Here is a 16,923-nt window from a genome sequence, read left to right as displayed (position 1 = left end):
GTAATAGTGTGCTGTGATACTTTTGTATTTTTATATCTGATTTTGTATGCAAGTAGTTTTTAAGTGAGGTGAAACTTGGGATTCACAAGGCAAATCAGACTCCTGAAAGGGGTACAGTAGTCTGGAAAGGCTGAGAAACACTGCATTAATGCACTTAACCTCACAACACTCCTCTGAGGTAGGTCAATATGATTCCCAATTTAACAGTTTGTAATGAGGGACCAAGGCCCTGATTTTTTAGTGGTGCTGAACATCGCCAGTTGAAGTCAATGCAAAATATAGATGCTCTGTACTTTGGAGAATAAGACCCAGAGAGATTAAGTAACTTGTTCAAGGTCAGACAGGGTGTCTAGAGCAGAATCAGGATTTGAACCTAGGTCTCCTGAATTCTGGTGGTGTTGAAGGTTCATTGACTGTCTGAAAACCAAGGAAGCACTGAATAAATCTTTTAAATCTGGTCACTGTTTAGCATATAGCACACTCTTAAACTGGGGCCATTCTAGAACCGGAACCTGCTAACATCTGCATGATTTTGCACGCCACCTGCATGTCAGCAGATTTCCACTATAAAACGTGAGTCTTGCCCAGGAAATACAATCCATTTGGGAAATACGATAAAGCTATATTAAATCCAAGCCTCTTTTTTTTTTTTTTTTTTTTTAAATAAGCAGTGCCATAGTAGTAAAGTAGGGAATAAATTGCAAACTTAGGCTGTGAATCCACAATGTGATCCATGCAGGCAGAATATTCTGCTTACATGATGTCTCACTGAACTCAGAGGTGTTCCACAAGGGCCGGTTTGTGCATTTCTGATGGCAGGCTCAAGGCCTGAGGTGTTAACTGTTAAGAATCTGATTCCTCATACAAAGAAAACTATATTCCACAATTTAGCTACTATGGCATATTCTTCTTTGAATAGATGCAGACATGTATTCCACTTAGTCAGGTGCACACTTGACGTGCCAGAGCCAGAGACTTTTGCCTAGCAGTACCTGAAGAGGGGCGGCACTTGTAGCTGTTGCCCCTCTCCTGGCTATATGAAGTGGCACTGCCCCAATCCCTCTCAGTTCCCTCTCACCACCCGTGGCTGGAGTTGGAGCTGTGTGTGCTTATAGTCTCACAACTTCACATTTAGTCTTAGCCTAGCTTGTTGTATATAGTTAGTTGGTGTTTGTTAGTTGGTAGATTTTGTTCCCTGGTGATGCCCTCACTGGGCTTTAAACATTGTCCTTTGTGTGGAGGGGCACACATGGCACTTGCTTTGTCTCATTGAGGCCACCTGAAAGAGCACAGTTCGATTTGTAAATCATTCATAAAGAGGACCTAGGTGGTGCGGGACCTTCACCTCAAGCAGCACTTGCTTGAATAGGCAACGTGGCCTCATCCGGTACTGAGGCCCTCTTTGGATTGAAGATCACTCTCAGCCTTGGAAAGTGCTGCTGCCTCTTGTTCTGAGGCAAGCGCCTCTCCAAAGAGACGGAGGAGCCATTCTCTGTCATTTGTGCCGAGAAGGACGTCTCATAAGACCAGTCCGGATTGCTCCAGATCACGGGACAACTCCTCTGCCTCCCCTAAGAAAAGCGTGGACCTGCATGGGACCAGTTCTGGCACATAGGATGGCGTGGGTACCTCTGACCCTTCCTCAGTACTGAGTGGGAAAGCAGAAACCCCATACCATTGGGTCTGGTTCTGGCCTCCGGTTATCTGTTGAATCCAGTACTGATGAGGGTGATGCCAGTACAGATTGTATCTACTGCATCAGCGTACCAGGCGGCAGTGGACCTGCTTTGCCTTTCTGTACCATCCTCACCACTGGTCAAGGACTTTCCGAGGTTCATGCCCTCAGCAGCGCCTCCAGTGGAGCACATTGCTGACCCTTTATGTCCCTCCGCACCGTACCTAGACACTCCCTTCCCCTTGGTGGTCATGAAGCCAGTACTGGAATCAGTATGGGGGACCTTTGCACTGGGATTCTCTCCAGCCCTGCCATATTTGATACCACAAGTGCTTCCAGGGTGGATCTCAAAACCCTATAATGGATTTGCTGAGTTTACAAATGTTTCTTCAGACCTCCTGAATCTTCATTAATGACAATCGTGCATGACAAGGAAAGAACCCAGTTTAGCTTTGATTCCAGCTTGAGTGTGCAGAACTGGTGGGTAAAAAGAAAGCATCTTATTTATTTTTAAAATGAGCAAATATGATGTAGAATAGAATTGCATGGTAGAAAGATATAATAAACAAAACTCACTTATTGGCGCCTTTAATCTACCATCCTTGTAAGCTCTAAAGTAACACATTTAGACAATGGAACAGTCAGGTGTGCACATGTAACTTTAGCAACCTTGTGGCCAAGATGGAATCCGCTCTGCAGGTAGCTCTGCCCAAGGAAAGGCGCCCGCAGGAACACAGCAGGAAAAGTCTCTTCCACGCCAGGGGCACCTGTTCCAAACCCCCGGCATGAACACACACACACACACATGCGTGCGCACACACACAAGCGTGCGCGCGCACACACACACACACACCCCGAATAGAACAATGAATATAGGAAAGGAAAGTATTTATTCACAGAGAGATGAATGGAGAAAAACAACCGGGGGAAGATAGGGATGTGGTAAAACTAGGGTTACATTCAACATGAGGCCCCACAGGCCCTGTGGTACCACAGTCGGAGAAAACCGACAGAGAGCAATGCATCTACACTCAGGGTTCAGGAGTTCTGGGCAAAGTCCCAGTCCAGTGGTGAGTCTTCAGTGCTCCTGTGATCGTAGGTGCCAGTAAACTTTCCCCAACAATCCCCTCCGGTGCCCTCTTCTGGTCTCTGGAAACCCACACATAGCAACAATCTCCCCACTTAACCAGCTACACCCTCCCTCCTTATTCCCAATGCAAGGTCACAAGCCCCAATACTCGTGGCCCCATACAGCTCTGGGCAGCAGTGATACTGGGTCCAGCTCCAGTTTGTCCTTGGACGATTCCTCCTTGGCACAGTGATCTTCTTGGCTCCTGTCCTGGAGCATCCTTGGTCAGCTGCTCTCTCCCTCCCAGGCTTTGGGCAGGTTCTCAGTTGCTTCACTATGGGGAGGGCCTGCTGGCTGTAGCCCATCTGTCTGGAGCTCCAGATACACATACCTTATCACTCTCCCTGCTCCCAAAACAGCACTTCCTTTTCCTGGAACAATCAGCACTTCCTCCCCTCGGAATGTAGATTTAAAGGGGCACTCTAAGCCCCAAAGGGGTTACATACAAAAGTCAAATAGCACCTCAGCAGCTCTCTCCTATTACAAATCATTGAAGGGCAGAAGAATGCTGCAAAGAGCTAAAACACAATGAATCCAGGAAATACATTTATCTTCATTCTGAGATGAAAAAGTGCTGTCATTAGAAAACTAAAAGGAGAAAATATTTTAACTATTGCTCTAGAGTACAAGTCAATTAGAGGCCTTTCTTTAGAAACAAGACCCTTTCAAGTCTGGTTCTATTTCACTTTGTAATCTTAGCTCAGCAAAGTTTATGAATACCAAAAATACATTGTATAAAAATAACTTCAATAATTTCAAACTAAGTAACACCTTAAATTAAGTAAAATAAACCATTTAAACTGATCCTTCACCATAGGTGAGTCAGGAAATCTCTGAAAAGGATAGAGAGCGCAAAACAAAGACATCAACCTATTCTCAGTTATTCCTCTCCAAGGAGCTAATCTCAGCCTGGAGTTTTCAGGGGGTGTTTTCCCCTTTGGAAACACTAACCAGTGTAAATCATGCATTTTTAGGACAATATTGCACTTACAAACACCACACTTGATTTAAGAAGGAAAATGAACTGATCAGGAACCATCATGACATTCCACACAGATATTGAGATGTTATCTGCATTTATCCTTCAACCTGGTGCTCCACTCCTAAAATAAGAACAGATTTTGAGTTCGTAGTGTATTTAAGCATGGGGCTGTGACTACACTTTAATGTGAGTCACAAAAGAGCAATGGTTCTTTTGTTTCATCTGAGTTCAGATTAGTATCTAAATTTTCCCAAGGACAGCCATGCTTTACTTCTTTTCATTTCAGAGAAAAGACAATATGGCATTTAGTTAGTGTCATACAACTTTTTTTTCCCCTCACCAAAAAGGCTTGCTTATCTTTTTGTCGTGGTTTTAAGGTCTGGAATAAATATTGCTGGGTTTTGCAAGTAACTTTTTTTTGCACATCTGCCATCAGTTCATTCTTATCCTAAGGTCAACTGCTTTATCTTCAATAGTTGTGCAAATTTTGAAAATTTCAAGGGGCTTTTCTAAAATAAGCCTAGTGAGTTCTATAACAGGCATAAATTCAACCAGATTTAGGAGAACCAGGGAGCTCAGTCACACAATCTAAAGAAAGGATAAAATCTCAAACGGGAGTACAAGCAGCCATCTCAAAAGCAGCAGAGAAGCCAGGGAGGATGAGGATGGAATTAGAGACTGAGATTTTGCCAGGAAGATCTTGTTGGAGACCTTGTTGAAAGCAGTTTTAATAAAATGGAGCGAAAGCCTCTACTTTAGGTTTCCCTATCTTTCTAAATTCCATTTGCAGTGCTTCATTTTGTTCCTATAAGATAGTTTCCACATATAGATACTGCACCAATGCCTAGATTGGTGCTGTATAAATGGCTAAAATGAGTTGATAGATACTGGACAAAAGTTGTTGTACTATCATACTAATGCCTGAGAATATATCTATATCACTGATAAAATGTTGTAGGTCTCTGACTTTGTAATTGTCATGACGTAACTGGGTATCTACTAAATATTTTTTAAGACTGGGCATATCCTGAATTCTGGTCTATCTTTTAAGGAAAACTGTGCCTACTTTCAGGAAAAAAGTAATCCCATTCATTGAAACATTCATGAATTAAGTAAGGCATTTCATACATTTTTCCCTAAGAAATCTTATTCAATAATTTATGTGATCACAATAAGAATAATGCTAATATGGATTTTTTACTTATTATAAAGGAGGGAATAGTAATATAAATGGTATAATAAGAATAAAGAATTTACAAAGTGAAATATACATTTATAACTAGTGGCTAGATGGTTACAATGCAGGGTAGCTGCTCATGAATGTCAGACTGCACAATATTTGTATTTGCTGCATACAGTATTATCTAAGGGTTTTGGTTGTAATACAGTTTATCTCGTCATTTACATAAAAGCATGGCACGAGATAATTGCATTACGACACAAAAATCAAATTAAAGTTTTTTTCTGTTTCCTTACTTCACGTTAAGAAATGGATAAGTCATATTCTTGCCATCACAGTACAGTAGAACATAAGAATGGCCACAGTGGGGCAGATCAGTGGTCCATCTTGCCCAGTATCCTGTCTTCCGACAGCAGCAGATAGCAGGTGCTATAGAGGGCATAAACAGAATAAGGCAATTTATTCAATGATCCATCTCCTTTCATCCATTCCCAGCTTCTAGCAGTCAGGGGCTTACAAACACCCAGAGCATAGGGTCGCATTCCTGACCATCCATTCTAATAGCCATTGATGGACCTATCCTCTGTGAACTTATCTAATTATACTGCTGGCCTTCACAACATTTCCTGGCAACAAGTTCTACAGGCTTACCCTGCATTGTGTGAAGAAGTATTTCCTGGTGTTTGTTTTAAACCTGCTGCTTATTAATTTCACTGGGTGATCACTGGTTCTTGTGCTTTTATGAAGGGGTAAATAACGCTTCCTTATTCATTTTCTCCACACCATTCATGGTTTTATAGTCCTCTATCATTTCCCCCCTCAGTTATCTTTTTTCAAGCCGAACAGTCCTCGTCTTTTTAATCTCTCCTCATATGGAAGCTGTTGCATACCCCTAATAGTTTTTGTTGCTTTTCTCTGTACTTTTTCCAGTTCTGTTATATCTTTTTTTGAGATAGAATGACCAGAAATGCACACAGTATTCAAGGTGTGGGCATATCATGGATTTACATAGTGGCATTATGATATTTTCTGTCCTATTATCTGTCCCTTTCCTAATGGTTCTTAACATTGTGTAAGCTTTTTTAACTGCTGCTGCACATTGAACAGCTGTTTTCAGAGAACTATCCATGATGACTCCAAGATTTCAGCCTTGTGTAGTAACGGTTAATTTAGACCCTATCATTTTGTATGTGTAGTTGGGATTAAGTTTTCTAATGTTTTTTCTATATTGAATTTCGTCTGCTATTTTGTTGCCCAGTCACCCAGTTTTGTGGGATCTCTTTGTAACTCTTTGCAGTCTGCTTTTGTCTTAACTATCTTGAGTAATTTTGTATTGTGTGCAGATTTTGTCACCTTACTGTTTACCCCTGTTCCAGATCATTTATGAATCTGTTGAATAGCACAGGTCCCAGTACAGATCATTGGGGGACCCAGGTATTTACCTCTGTCCTACCCTTTGTCTCCTAACTTTTAGCCACTTATTGATCCATTAGAGGACCTTCCCTTTTACCCCAGGACTGTTTACTTTGCTTAAGAGCCTTTGGTGAGGGATCTTGTCAAAGGCTTTCTGAAAGTCGAAGTACACTGTATCTACTGGATCACCCTTGTCCATATGCTTGTTGGACACCTCAGAGAATTCTAATAGATTGGTGAGGTATGATTTCACTTTACAAAAGCCCTGTTGACTCTTTCCCAACATATCATGTTCATCTATGTGTCTGATAATTCTGTTCTTTACTATAGTCTCAACTAACTTGACTGAGACTGAATTTAGACTTACTGGCCTTTAATTGCCAGGATCGCCACTGGAGCTTTTTTTAAAAAGTTGACATTACATTAGCTATTCTCCAGTCATCTGGTACAGAGACTGATTTAAGGGATAGGTTACATACCACAGTTAATAGTTCAGTAATTTCATATTTGAGTTCCTTAAGAACTCTTGGGCAAATATCATCTGGTCCTGGTGACTTATTACTGTTTAATTTTTTAGTTTGTTCCAAAACCTCCTCTATTAACACCTCAATCTGGGACAGTTCCTCAGATTTGTCACCTAAAAAGAATGGCTCAATAGTGGGAATCTCCCTCACATCCTCTTCAGTGAAGACCAATGCAAAGAATTAATCTAGCTTCTCCACAATGGCCTTGTCTTCTTTAGTGTTCCTTTTGCACCTCAATCATCAAGTGGTCCCATTGATTGTTGAGCAGGCTTCCTGCTTCCAATATACTTTAAAAATGTTACTGTTTGTTTTTGTGTGTTTTGCTAGTTGCTCTTCAAATTCTTTGACCTGCCTAATTATACTTTTACATTTGACTTGCCAGAGTTTATGTTCCTTTCCATTTTCCTCAGTAGGATTTGACTTTCAGTTTTTAAAAGATGACTTTTTGTCTCTAACCACCTCTTTTACTTTGTTGTTTAGCCATTTTGGCATTTTTTGATCCTTTTACTGGGTTGTTGTTGTTTTATTTTTATTTGGGGTATATGTATCATTTGAGCATGTATTATAGTGTTTTTAAAAAGTTTCCATTCAGTTTGCAGGCATTTCACTCTTGTGAGTGTTCGGTTTAACTTCAGTTTAACTAGCTTCCTCATTTTTGTGTAATTCCCCTTTTTTAAATGAAATGTTACTGTGCTGGGTTTTTTGGTATTTCCCCTACCCTCTCCCAAGGATGTTAAATGCAATTAAATTATGGTCACTATTATAGAGCAGTTAGATATATTCACCTCTTGGACCAGATTCTGTGCACTACTTAGGACTAAATCAAGAATTGCCTCTCCCCTTCTGGTTTTCAGGACTCCCCTTCTGGTTTTCAGGTTTTCTAAGAAGCAGTCGTTATTGGTGTCTAGAAATTTTATCTCTGCATCCCGACCTGAGGTAACTTGGTCCCAGTCAATATGGTGATAGTTTAAATCCCCCATTATTATTGGGTTTTCTATTTTTGTAACTCTCTAATCTCCCTGAGCATTTCACAGTCACAGTCACCTTCCTGATCAGGTGGGCAGCAGTATATTCCTACTGCTATGCTTTTATTATTCAAGCATGGAATTTCTATCCATTGAGATTCTATGGTACTGTTTGTTTCATTTAAGATTTTTACTATATTTGACTTAGTGCTTTCTTTCACATATAGTCCTGCTCCCTCACCAGCATGACCTACTCTGTCATTCCTTTATATTTGGTACCCTGATATTACTGTGTCCCATTAATTATTATCATTCCACCAAGTTTCTGTGATGCCTGTTATATCAGTATCCTTATTTAATATCAGGCACTCATGTTCACCCATCTTAGTTTTTAGACTTCTTGTAGTTGTATACAAGCACTTATATAATTTGTCAATATTTAGTTATCTGCTGGCATGACATATAATTGAATGGGACTCTCTTTCATTTGACCATTTCTCTTCAGTTCTTGCTCTATACTTTATCAACTTCTGTCCCCTCCTCTTTACTAGGATATAGAATATCCCCTTTAATAAATCTTTCTCTAAGAGATGTGTCTGTCCAAACTGTGTGTTCCTCTGCATCTGTCAACTTTCCTCCAGCCCTTAGTTTAAAAACTCCTCTATCACTTTTTAAATTTTGATCTGGTTCCATTTTGATTTAGAAGGAGCCTCATCCTTCCTGTGTAGGCTCCTCCTTTCCCAAAAGGTTCCTTAGTGCCTCATAAACCTAAATTCCTCCTCTGAACACCTTTATCTCATCCACGCGTTGACACCCTGCAGTTCTGCCTGTCTAAATGGCCCTGCACGTGGGACTGAAAGCATTTCAGAGAAAGCTGCTATGGAGATCCTGGATTTTAATCTCTTACCTACCATCTTAAATTTGGTCTTCAGGACCTCTCTCCTACCGTTCTGTATGTCACTGGTATCTGCGTGTACCATGACAATGGGCTCTTCTTCAGCACTGCACATAAGTCTGTCTAGATGTCTTGAGAGGTCTGCAACCTTTGCACCCGGCAGGGATTTCACCTGGCAGTTCTCCTGGTCATCACAAACCCAACTATATATATTTATAATAATCAAATCCCCCATTACTATTATGTGTCTCTTCCTAATAACAGGAAGAGGTATCCTTAGTGTGAGAGGATACCATGACATCATATAGAAGGAGGGTCTCAACTATAGGATTATTTTCCTCTGCTCCAGTTTGAATACCTCCTTCCTTGAGACTTTCATTCTCCTCAGCAGCACAGAGGCTGTCACTTTGGGGGTGGGACCACTTTACCATATCCCCAAAAGTCCTATCTATGTACCTCTCTGTCTCTCTTGGCTCCTCCAGTTCAGCCATTCTTGTCTCAAGGGCCAGTATGGTGTATCTGACATCGATGAGCTGCCTGCAGTGAATGCACATATATGCCACCTGCCCACAAGACAGGCAATCATACATGCTGTGTTCAGTGTAATAAATTAGATAGCCCCACTCTACTGCTGGACTTCTTCCTGCATTATTTATACTCTTGCAGTGGTTTTTGTTGTGTGTGTTTGTTCTTTGTGTGTTTGTTTTTTGGGGGGGAGAGTAATTGACCAAAGTTCAGAGAATGTTTACTAGGTGTATCTGGCTTTCACACTCCCACTCTAAAGTCACTTGCAAAACTCCCGTTTGCTAACTCCTTTAGTCACGTACGTGCTGACTTTTTAAACCCCTGTTCTCCCTGAGTTAGACCCAACATCTTGTCAAGGGATCTTAAAGGGATTAGGGATCAAAGGATGGCAAACTAGAGCCTGATTAGGAAACTCTCAGCTCTGCCTAACAGGCTGCTAGGCTGAGCACACAGCTACCAAAAACAGAGCAAACGTGGGGCTGGATTTCCAGTTGGCTAAGTTCACTTGGTGCTGCTTTTACATAGTGTAAAGTGAACTTACACATGTTTGAGAAATCCCCTGGGGAACTCTCCCCCTGTAAGGGGCATTTTCAGCTAGTATAAAGCTGGTAGAAGTGGCTTCATCATGCATTGCCACCACTTTCTACGCTGGAGCTGTGCCGCCTGTCATAAGGAGAAGAGGGCTCTATTCCATCTGATCCTCTGCTGGTGGAAGGTGTTATACCAGCAGCACAATGTAAAGTTCCCCCCCTGCAGGTTTAAGTGATACCAGGGCTCAGCAGAGTGGAATGGGGGAACAGTGACCAGGTCCCTGTAAGACCCCCTTTATCCACAGCACCTAAGCTTAGCTTGGGTGTTGTGGAGAATCGATCCCCGTAAGATATTTATTTCTCCACAACAGCATGCGGAAAAATTAATTCAGGAAATTAGTGTTGTGTGACTCACTATAAACAAACCAGCGAACGTGAACATTTAAAAATAATAAAAACACACTTTTTTTCACTAAGGAGACAATGTGTTCCAGTTGTTCATGCAAGGAACAAAAATTGTGGGTTCTGTTCCCATCTCTGGCCTTGGCTTAGAGCATTGTGACATTGGACAAAGCACTGAACACATCTCTGAGCCTCAGTTTACCAATATATAAATGGAGGCTGTCTCCACAACATTGTTGGAGCCAGGGATCAGATCATCCCAGTAATATTTGGTATGATGTCCCAGTGTTTTTTCTTTCAGCTCCTATCTTTCCCATGTTGCTTTGTGCCCAGCTATTCAGAGCTATACTTGCAATTCTGTTTTTTATAAGTTAAATAGCATGCATATCTATGTAATATAGAAATACCTGACAAGATGGATTTGGTGAATGGAAATTGTGAGGATTGGGAGTATGATAAAAGTGGAGTTTAGGAGAAAAAAACTACTAATTTATTTTCCTGTCAATTAATCGCAGTTAGCTCAAGCAATTAATGTAAAACGAATTAACTAGATTTAAAAAAATAGTCGTGATCAATCGCAGTTTTATCACACTGTTAAATAATAATAGAATACAAATTTAAATGTATTATACATATTTATTGAATGCTTTTCTACATTTTAAAATATATTGATTTCAGTTACAACACAGAATGCAAAGAGTACAGTGCTCACTTTATATTATTTTTATTAAAAATATTTGAACTGTGAAAAAGATAAATAGTATTTTTCTGTTCAACTCATACAAGTACTGTAGTGCAATCTCTTTCGTGAAAGTGCAACTTACAAATGTCGATTTTTTTTAACATAACGTCACTCAAAAACAAAAAAATGTAAAATTTGAGAGCCTACAAGACCACTCAGTCTTACTTCTTGTTCAGCCACTCATTAAGACAAACAAGTTAGGTTACATTTATGGGAGATAATGCTGCCAACTTCTTATTTACGTCACCTGAAAGTGAGAACAGGTGTTCGCATGGAACTGTTGTAATCTGCGTTTTTTACAGTGCAAATACTTGTAATAAAAATAATTATATAAAGTGAGCACTGTACACTTTGTATTCTGTGTTGTAATTGAATCAATAATACATGAAAATATAGAAAAAACTCCAAAAATATTGATGATAAATTTAAATTAGCATTCTATTATTGTTTAACAGTGCAATTAAAATTGTGATTAATCACAACTATTTTTATTAATCTCATGATTAATTGTGATTATTTTTTTAAACGTTTGACTGCCCTACTCCTAATCCAATTGCACTAACATTGCCAGTATGATTACCTGTTCTGTGTATAAAGGATTTTAATTTCCAGTGCCACCAATGTGCCTTTCACAGGCATGAAATATATTACACGGAAGAAGAGGGGATGTGTAACTGTCTTCCTGTGTACCACAGGCCTTATTTTTTCAGCTTATTTTAAACTAGTTTTGTCATATAATGTTCTAATTTACATTGTAAATTGAATTCATCCACCTTGTGGGCCAATTAAGATGTAAACAGGTGTTCTTCAGCGTGTAGTCTGCCAAACAAATGTAGGAGTCTAAGGTTTTCTGATTGTTCTCTGGGCCCTGGGATCAGGACAGCAAATGAGGGCTCAGTTTTCCCTAGAAAGATGAGAAAAAATGTTATGTGAAGACCCCTTATAAACATTCTCTTACAATACATCTTTTCCTAATCTCCATTTACTGTGCTTTTACTCAGATCTGTTCTTGCCAGCATGAGGCTGATGTAATGTAAGCAGATACCAGCACCTCTAAAAAGCTTAAATAGGATAGTTATCTGTAGAGATAAAGTGACAGTGATGGTTGTGCAGGGTTACAATTCAAAGGGAAACGTCTTTTTATTTATAGATGTTAGAAATTAAACGTACAGATACCTAGTCTTGTATTGCTCCTTTTCTAAATCAAACTAAATTGTTAAACTAGTGCGCTTCCTTCTGATAATCAAAGTTCTCAAAAGACAAAGTGTCTATATAGGCAGCATAGCTTTATTTCAGTATGAATTATTTTACCATTCAGAGCTTGAAAATCCCATTTGCTCTCAGCAAATAGGAAATTTTTCCAGTGAGCTCAACTGCCACATAATCTAAATTTCCTTTAAAAAAAAAAAAAAAAAAAAAAAAGCTGATCTTGATGGTTGTAATGGTAACCATTCAAATTTGTATGGAGTATAAACCAGTGCAAGAATATCTTATAGAATATAGAGCTCCATTGTCTCTGCTGTTCCTCATAGCTTTGGAAACCTTTAGCAGAGTAAAAACTGAACATACTCATATATCAATTTTCACTGCTGTTACTTAGATCTCTGGGGCAAAAGTAAAGAAACTGACCAGAACCCTGCCAGTTTCATTCTGCTAATTCTTTTCAAAATTATGAAAAACAACAGCACAAGAAAGTACTGGAGCTACTCAGAAGAATGCAGAACTCAAAAAGGGAGGCTGGAGATGCAATGAAGAATAAGAGAAACACATCCATTGTAGCATCTAGGAAGCAGAGGCTAAGTAACAGACACACACAAACCCATATTGCAATAGCCAAGGGGCTGGGTGAATGTAGGGTTAGACTTGCGGAAACCCAGCCATACACACATGCTGTTGACAAGAGGCTCTGGAATGAGATATGAGAAGCAAAAGAGACAATACTCCTTTTCTTTTCAGGGAGATAGGGCCTTCAAATTTGACACCAGAGGCTGGTATGGAAGAGGGGAGATCACAACCTGAGTTCAGAGGTAGCCACCTGGAGTGAATCCCAGCAGCTGGGTCAGAGGTTCTTTTTTTCACCTGGGCATTGCCTATAAACAGTGGAACACCATCTTTTGTATCTGTCCTGGCTACTAAATTTGTTCATCTGGGTCAGAATTTCCTCATTAATCTCAGCAGTATATTGACACTGAAACCTAATGAATTGTAAATGTTAACGTTAACTCTTTCACTGCTGATCATTTTAGTAGATGCAGTTATCTAGACACAGTTATCCAGTGTTTGTTTATCCATCATTACTAGATGAGGGGCATCTATTTGCTATCAAATTGCTTTCAAACCATCTCCAGTCCTACCCACAAGGGGAAAATGCCACTCCTTCCATTCCCCTTGCCAAAAGACTCAACTGCCTCTTATATTTTCCCTGGAACCAAAACCCCAAACTGTCTCCTACCAAGCAGCCACAGCCCTTAGCTTCTTCACAAGAACTATAGTTACGTGCTGTTGACACAGAGATCTAGCACTGCTCAGGAGCTTAGATTTATGACTCCCTTTGAAGTCAATGGGAGTCATGCATCTAAAAATTTGCCCAACTGTTTGAAAAATTATCGTTGATCAAAAACTTTACATGCTTGCCTTCTTTAGTAATAAAAATATTCTTTGGGTTTTTCTGTATGTGCATTTACTTGTATATGAGAGTGGTTTAAAGGAGTAAACACAGTGTTGGGAATCAAGAATTTCTGAGTTCTGCTTCATGCTCTGCCATTATTCACTAACTGGATTTGAACAAGTCACTTAACATCTCTATGTATGTTTGTCTTTCTATAGCATGGAGATACTTACAGTAATCACTTACCTCCCAGAGATGCTGTGAATATTAACAAATGTTTGTACAGGGCTTTAAAGATATAAATAGCAATATAGTATTTACCTCCTGTAGAGTACTTTTCATTCACAGATCTCAAAGTGCTTTACGAAGGAAGGATTAAGTGTCTTTGTTTAAAATATGGCGAAATTCTAGGCTAGAAATTGTGACTTATTCAAGGTCACACAGCAGGTGAGGACCCAAGTCTCCCTACTCCAGTGCCCTATCACATGGCCTATATAATTTGTGTAATCTGTATAGCAGGATTTTGAAGTAAACTGCCCTGATTTTTCTTTTTATCAATGTTTGTTTAATAATCCCTGATGTTCACATTGTGCAAGAACTTTTTGTTTGTTTTTTCTTGTTATATGCACTGTCACTTTATGTGGTCAGTACAGGCACACCCAACCAGTTGGGCAGTTTGTTTTAAATTAGAAATCTACATTGGTATATTTGTCAATCAGCATTCACAGTTGTATAGTAGGATTATGTGGCCAGAAAAACTTCCATTAGTCATTCAGAAAAATCCATTATTACAGCCTTGGCTAAATTAAGTTTAATTCAAGGTATTGCCATGGTATGCATTAAGAATTTAATTTGTAGTCTGCCCCAACCAAACAGCACTACTGCATTTTATAAATAGGTTGTCATGTTTTCAAGTGCAAAGCTTAAACTTCATAATTTGTAGTGTCTCAATTATTGTTCCTTTATTTTCTTTAGTCAAATACAGAAAACCATTCACATTTGACTGTAGTGGGTGCTGAGGCGGGAAATGAGACAAGTCAACATTTGGAAAGCAATACTTTAATGTCAGAGCTCCTCAATGACGTACCCTTCACCCTAGCACCCCATGTGCTTGCAGTACAAGACACCTGTAATGACCTTCCAGACCAGTTGCTCTCCTACAACATCAGTGATAATTTAACAAGATTTTGGTATGATTTTACACTTGAAAATTCAGTGATTTGTGATTTGTAATATGTCTTTATCTTTCTGTCCCATTGAATTTGCACCTTGACAACTTGAAGATAAATACACAAATATTTTGTTTTGTAACTTAACTCCTTAATTGTTTTTGTGGTATGCCATCTGTATAACACATGCATAAAAACTAAAATAATTAAAATTTCATACTGTGTTGTATTCCTTAACATATATTACATTGCACTTAAGTAACTTATCTGAAATATTGAATTTGTCCATAAAATAGTCAAGCAGAGCTATTAGTTTTGTTCAATCCTGAGTAAGAGATCCATCTGGTAATACATTAATTGCTGACTGTCAATAAATGGACTGTAAATGCGCACATTTCATTATTCTCACCTGTAATGGCATTGGCTTCTGCAGCAGTTGATGTTTTACTCTGGTGTCACAAATGCAAAGCCTGTTGTGCATATTTCTTTTAGACTATGTTTGATTTTCCAGGGATGGAAATGAATGCTGATTGTAAATAAAGTCATGCCATTTTGCATTAGAATAGGCAACCAATGCTCCAGTCTCAAATGCCACTTTTTAAACTTCTGAAGAAGGTTTACAGGTTTAACTTCGTTAGCATGATTGAGTAGATTTTACCATATTTAAAGTATGAAGCTAATCAGCTTCTCCTTTTTCCAGTAGACCTTGTTGTCCATCTTACCATGTCACTTTGGTCTCACTCTCTGTCTTTCTCAAAGGTTTTCTCCCTAACTGCCCTTCGTTCGCTGTTTTTTCTCATTGCCACATGTGTTCCTGATTAATGAATAGATCAGTTTTTCCTTTTTAACCTCAGTGCCCCCTAAAGAAAGAAATCTCAGGGTATGTACTTTTAATGGTCAAACCCTTGTTTTTTTAATTGTGGCCCAAAGATACAGATGGTAGTGTTTAACGACTAGAAAACATTCAATTGTTCCTTACCCAACTAAATTAGATGGCAAAATACCTAAAACATTCATTTCAAACCTTGAATATGCATATTTTATTCCAGCTAAAACCTAACTAAATTGTTGTTGCTCATTGAAGTAACTTGTGATGTGTGTGAATAATTCTCTGTGCCATATGCAAGATTAAATTTGTTTTTACTGTTAGGAAAAATATATTTACTGTGCCAACTGTAAGTGGATATTTTCATAAGAAATGTGTGACATAGGATATTTAAAAACATATATACAAGTTTTCAGATTTGTGTGCTTTTAAGATGTTTGGGATAATAAATACCATGAATGATAAAGAAGCTATGTTGTAATTACACTTTGGTTTGTTAAAATGTTCATGTTTTCTCGGATTTTTTCCTGGAAAATGTATGCATTTCATTAGTTTGTTTGCAGTCTATCTGTTAAGTTTAGAAATATGCTTTGAGCTATTTGTTTTCAGGGAACGTATCTGTATTGCACTTCAATAAAAGCTGTGGTTAAATAATATGTTAACACGGGAGGTCTTTATTTCTTTTTAAACATATAAGAGAATGCCATTATTATATAATATTTACATACATAGTGTATTACAATGAGGATTATCCCAGCTACGCGGGGAGGGCAGAGGATGCTGAATAAGTTCGGATAACCAAGAGAATTTTGAATGTCACTAATCAATATCAGGAGTATAGGGCCCTCTTTTTAAAAAAAAATAAAAATAAAACATGGAGTTTCACATAAGTGACATTATGAATAATCTAGTTTGTACTATATGCTCTGTATTGTGCCCATAGATTGCAGTGGTACATCTGGCATTGATGACATTGTATTCTCTGGTTACCTTTTGTGATCCAAGAAGTACTAAGATTTCACATAGGGAAAACAGAATTTTAATAAGTTGGTTAGAACCTATTTCTGTACTAAATTCCCTGACTGGGGGGACATTAATTAAGTTCTCATTTTCCATGCTCAGCTCAATTTTCATGTTTCTTTTGCATTTAACCTTTAAACTTTTACCTACCTGGAAAATGATGCATTCCTATTCATATTGTTTTTCATCCCATAATTGATATTTATCCCCAACTCAGCCATTTCAAGAGCAGAATTGCAAAACAGAGCTGAGTATCCAACAAACCCACAGAATTGGTTCTTTCCACATTAGTAGACTTGTAAATATACTTTTTTTCCACTTGCCTATCTGGTTACTTA

The 16,923-nt window shown here is 38.8% G+C and overlaps 1 protein-coding gene across 2 annotated transcripts in view; it reads left to right on the top strand.

Moving 5' to 3' along the window:
* UMAD1 (UBAP1-MVB12-associated (UMA) domain containing 1) overlaps positions 1–16,219 on the top strand; it is a 103,475-nt gene extending 87,256 nt beyond the window's left edge. For both annotated transcript variants that reach the window (XM_067562138.1, XM_067562139.1), the window contains exon 4: positions 14,546–16,219. In XM_067562138.1, coding sequence (XP_067418239.1) covers positions 14,546–14,803 — 258 coding nt within the window. In that variant the 3' untranslated portion in view covers positions 14,804–16,219. The remainder of the gene's footprint in view (positions 1–14,545) is intronic.
* The last annotated feature ends 704 nt before the right edge of the window (positions 16,220–16,923 follow it).

Source organism: Emydura macquarii, unplaced genomic scaffold (genome assembly GCF_026122565.2).
Source record: "Emydura macquarii macquarii isolate MOO-44397 ecotype Brisbane River unplaced genomic scaffold, CSIRO-AGI_Emac_v2 contig_2422, whole genome shotgun sequence".
NCBI lineage: Eukaryota > Metazoa > Chordata > Testudines > Chelidae > Emydura > Emydura macquarii.
This window is presented reverse-complemented; position numbering and strand designations above follow the sequence as displayed.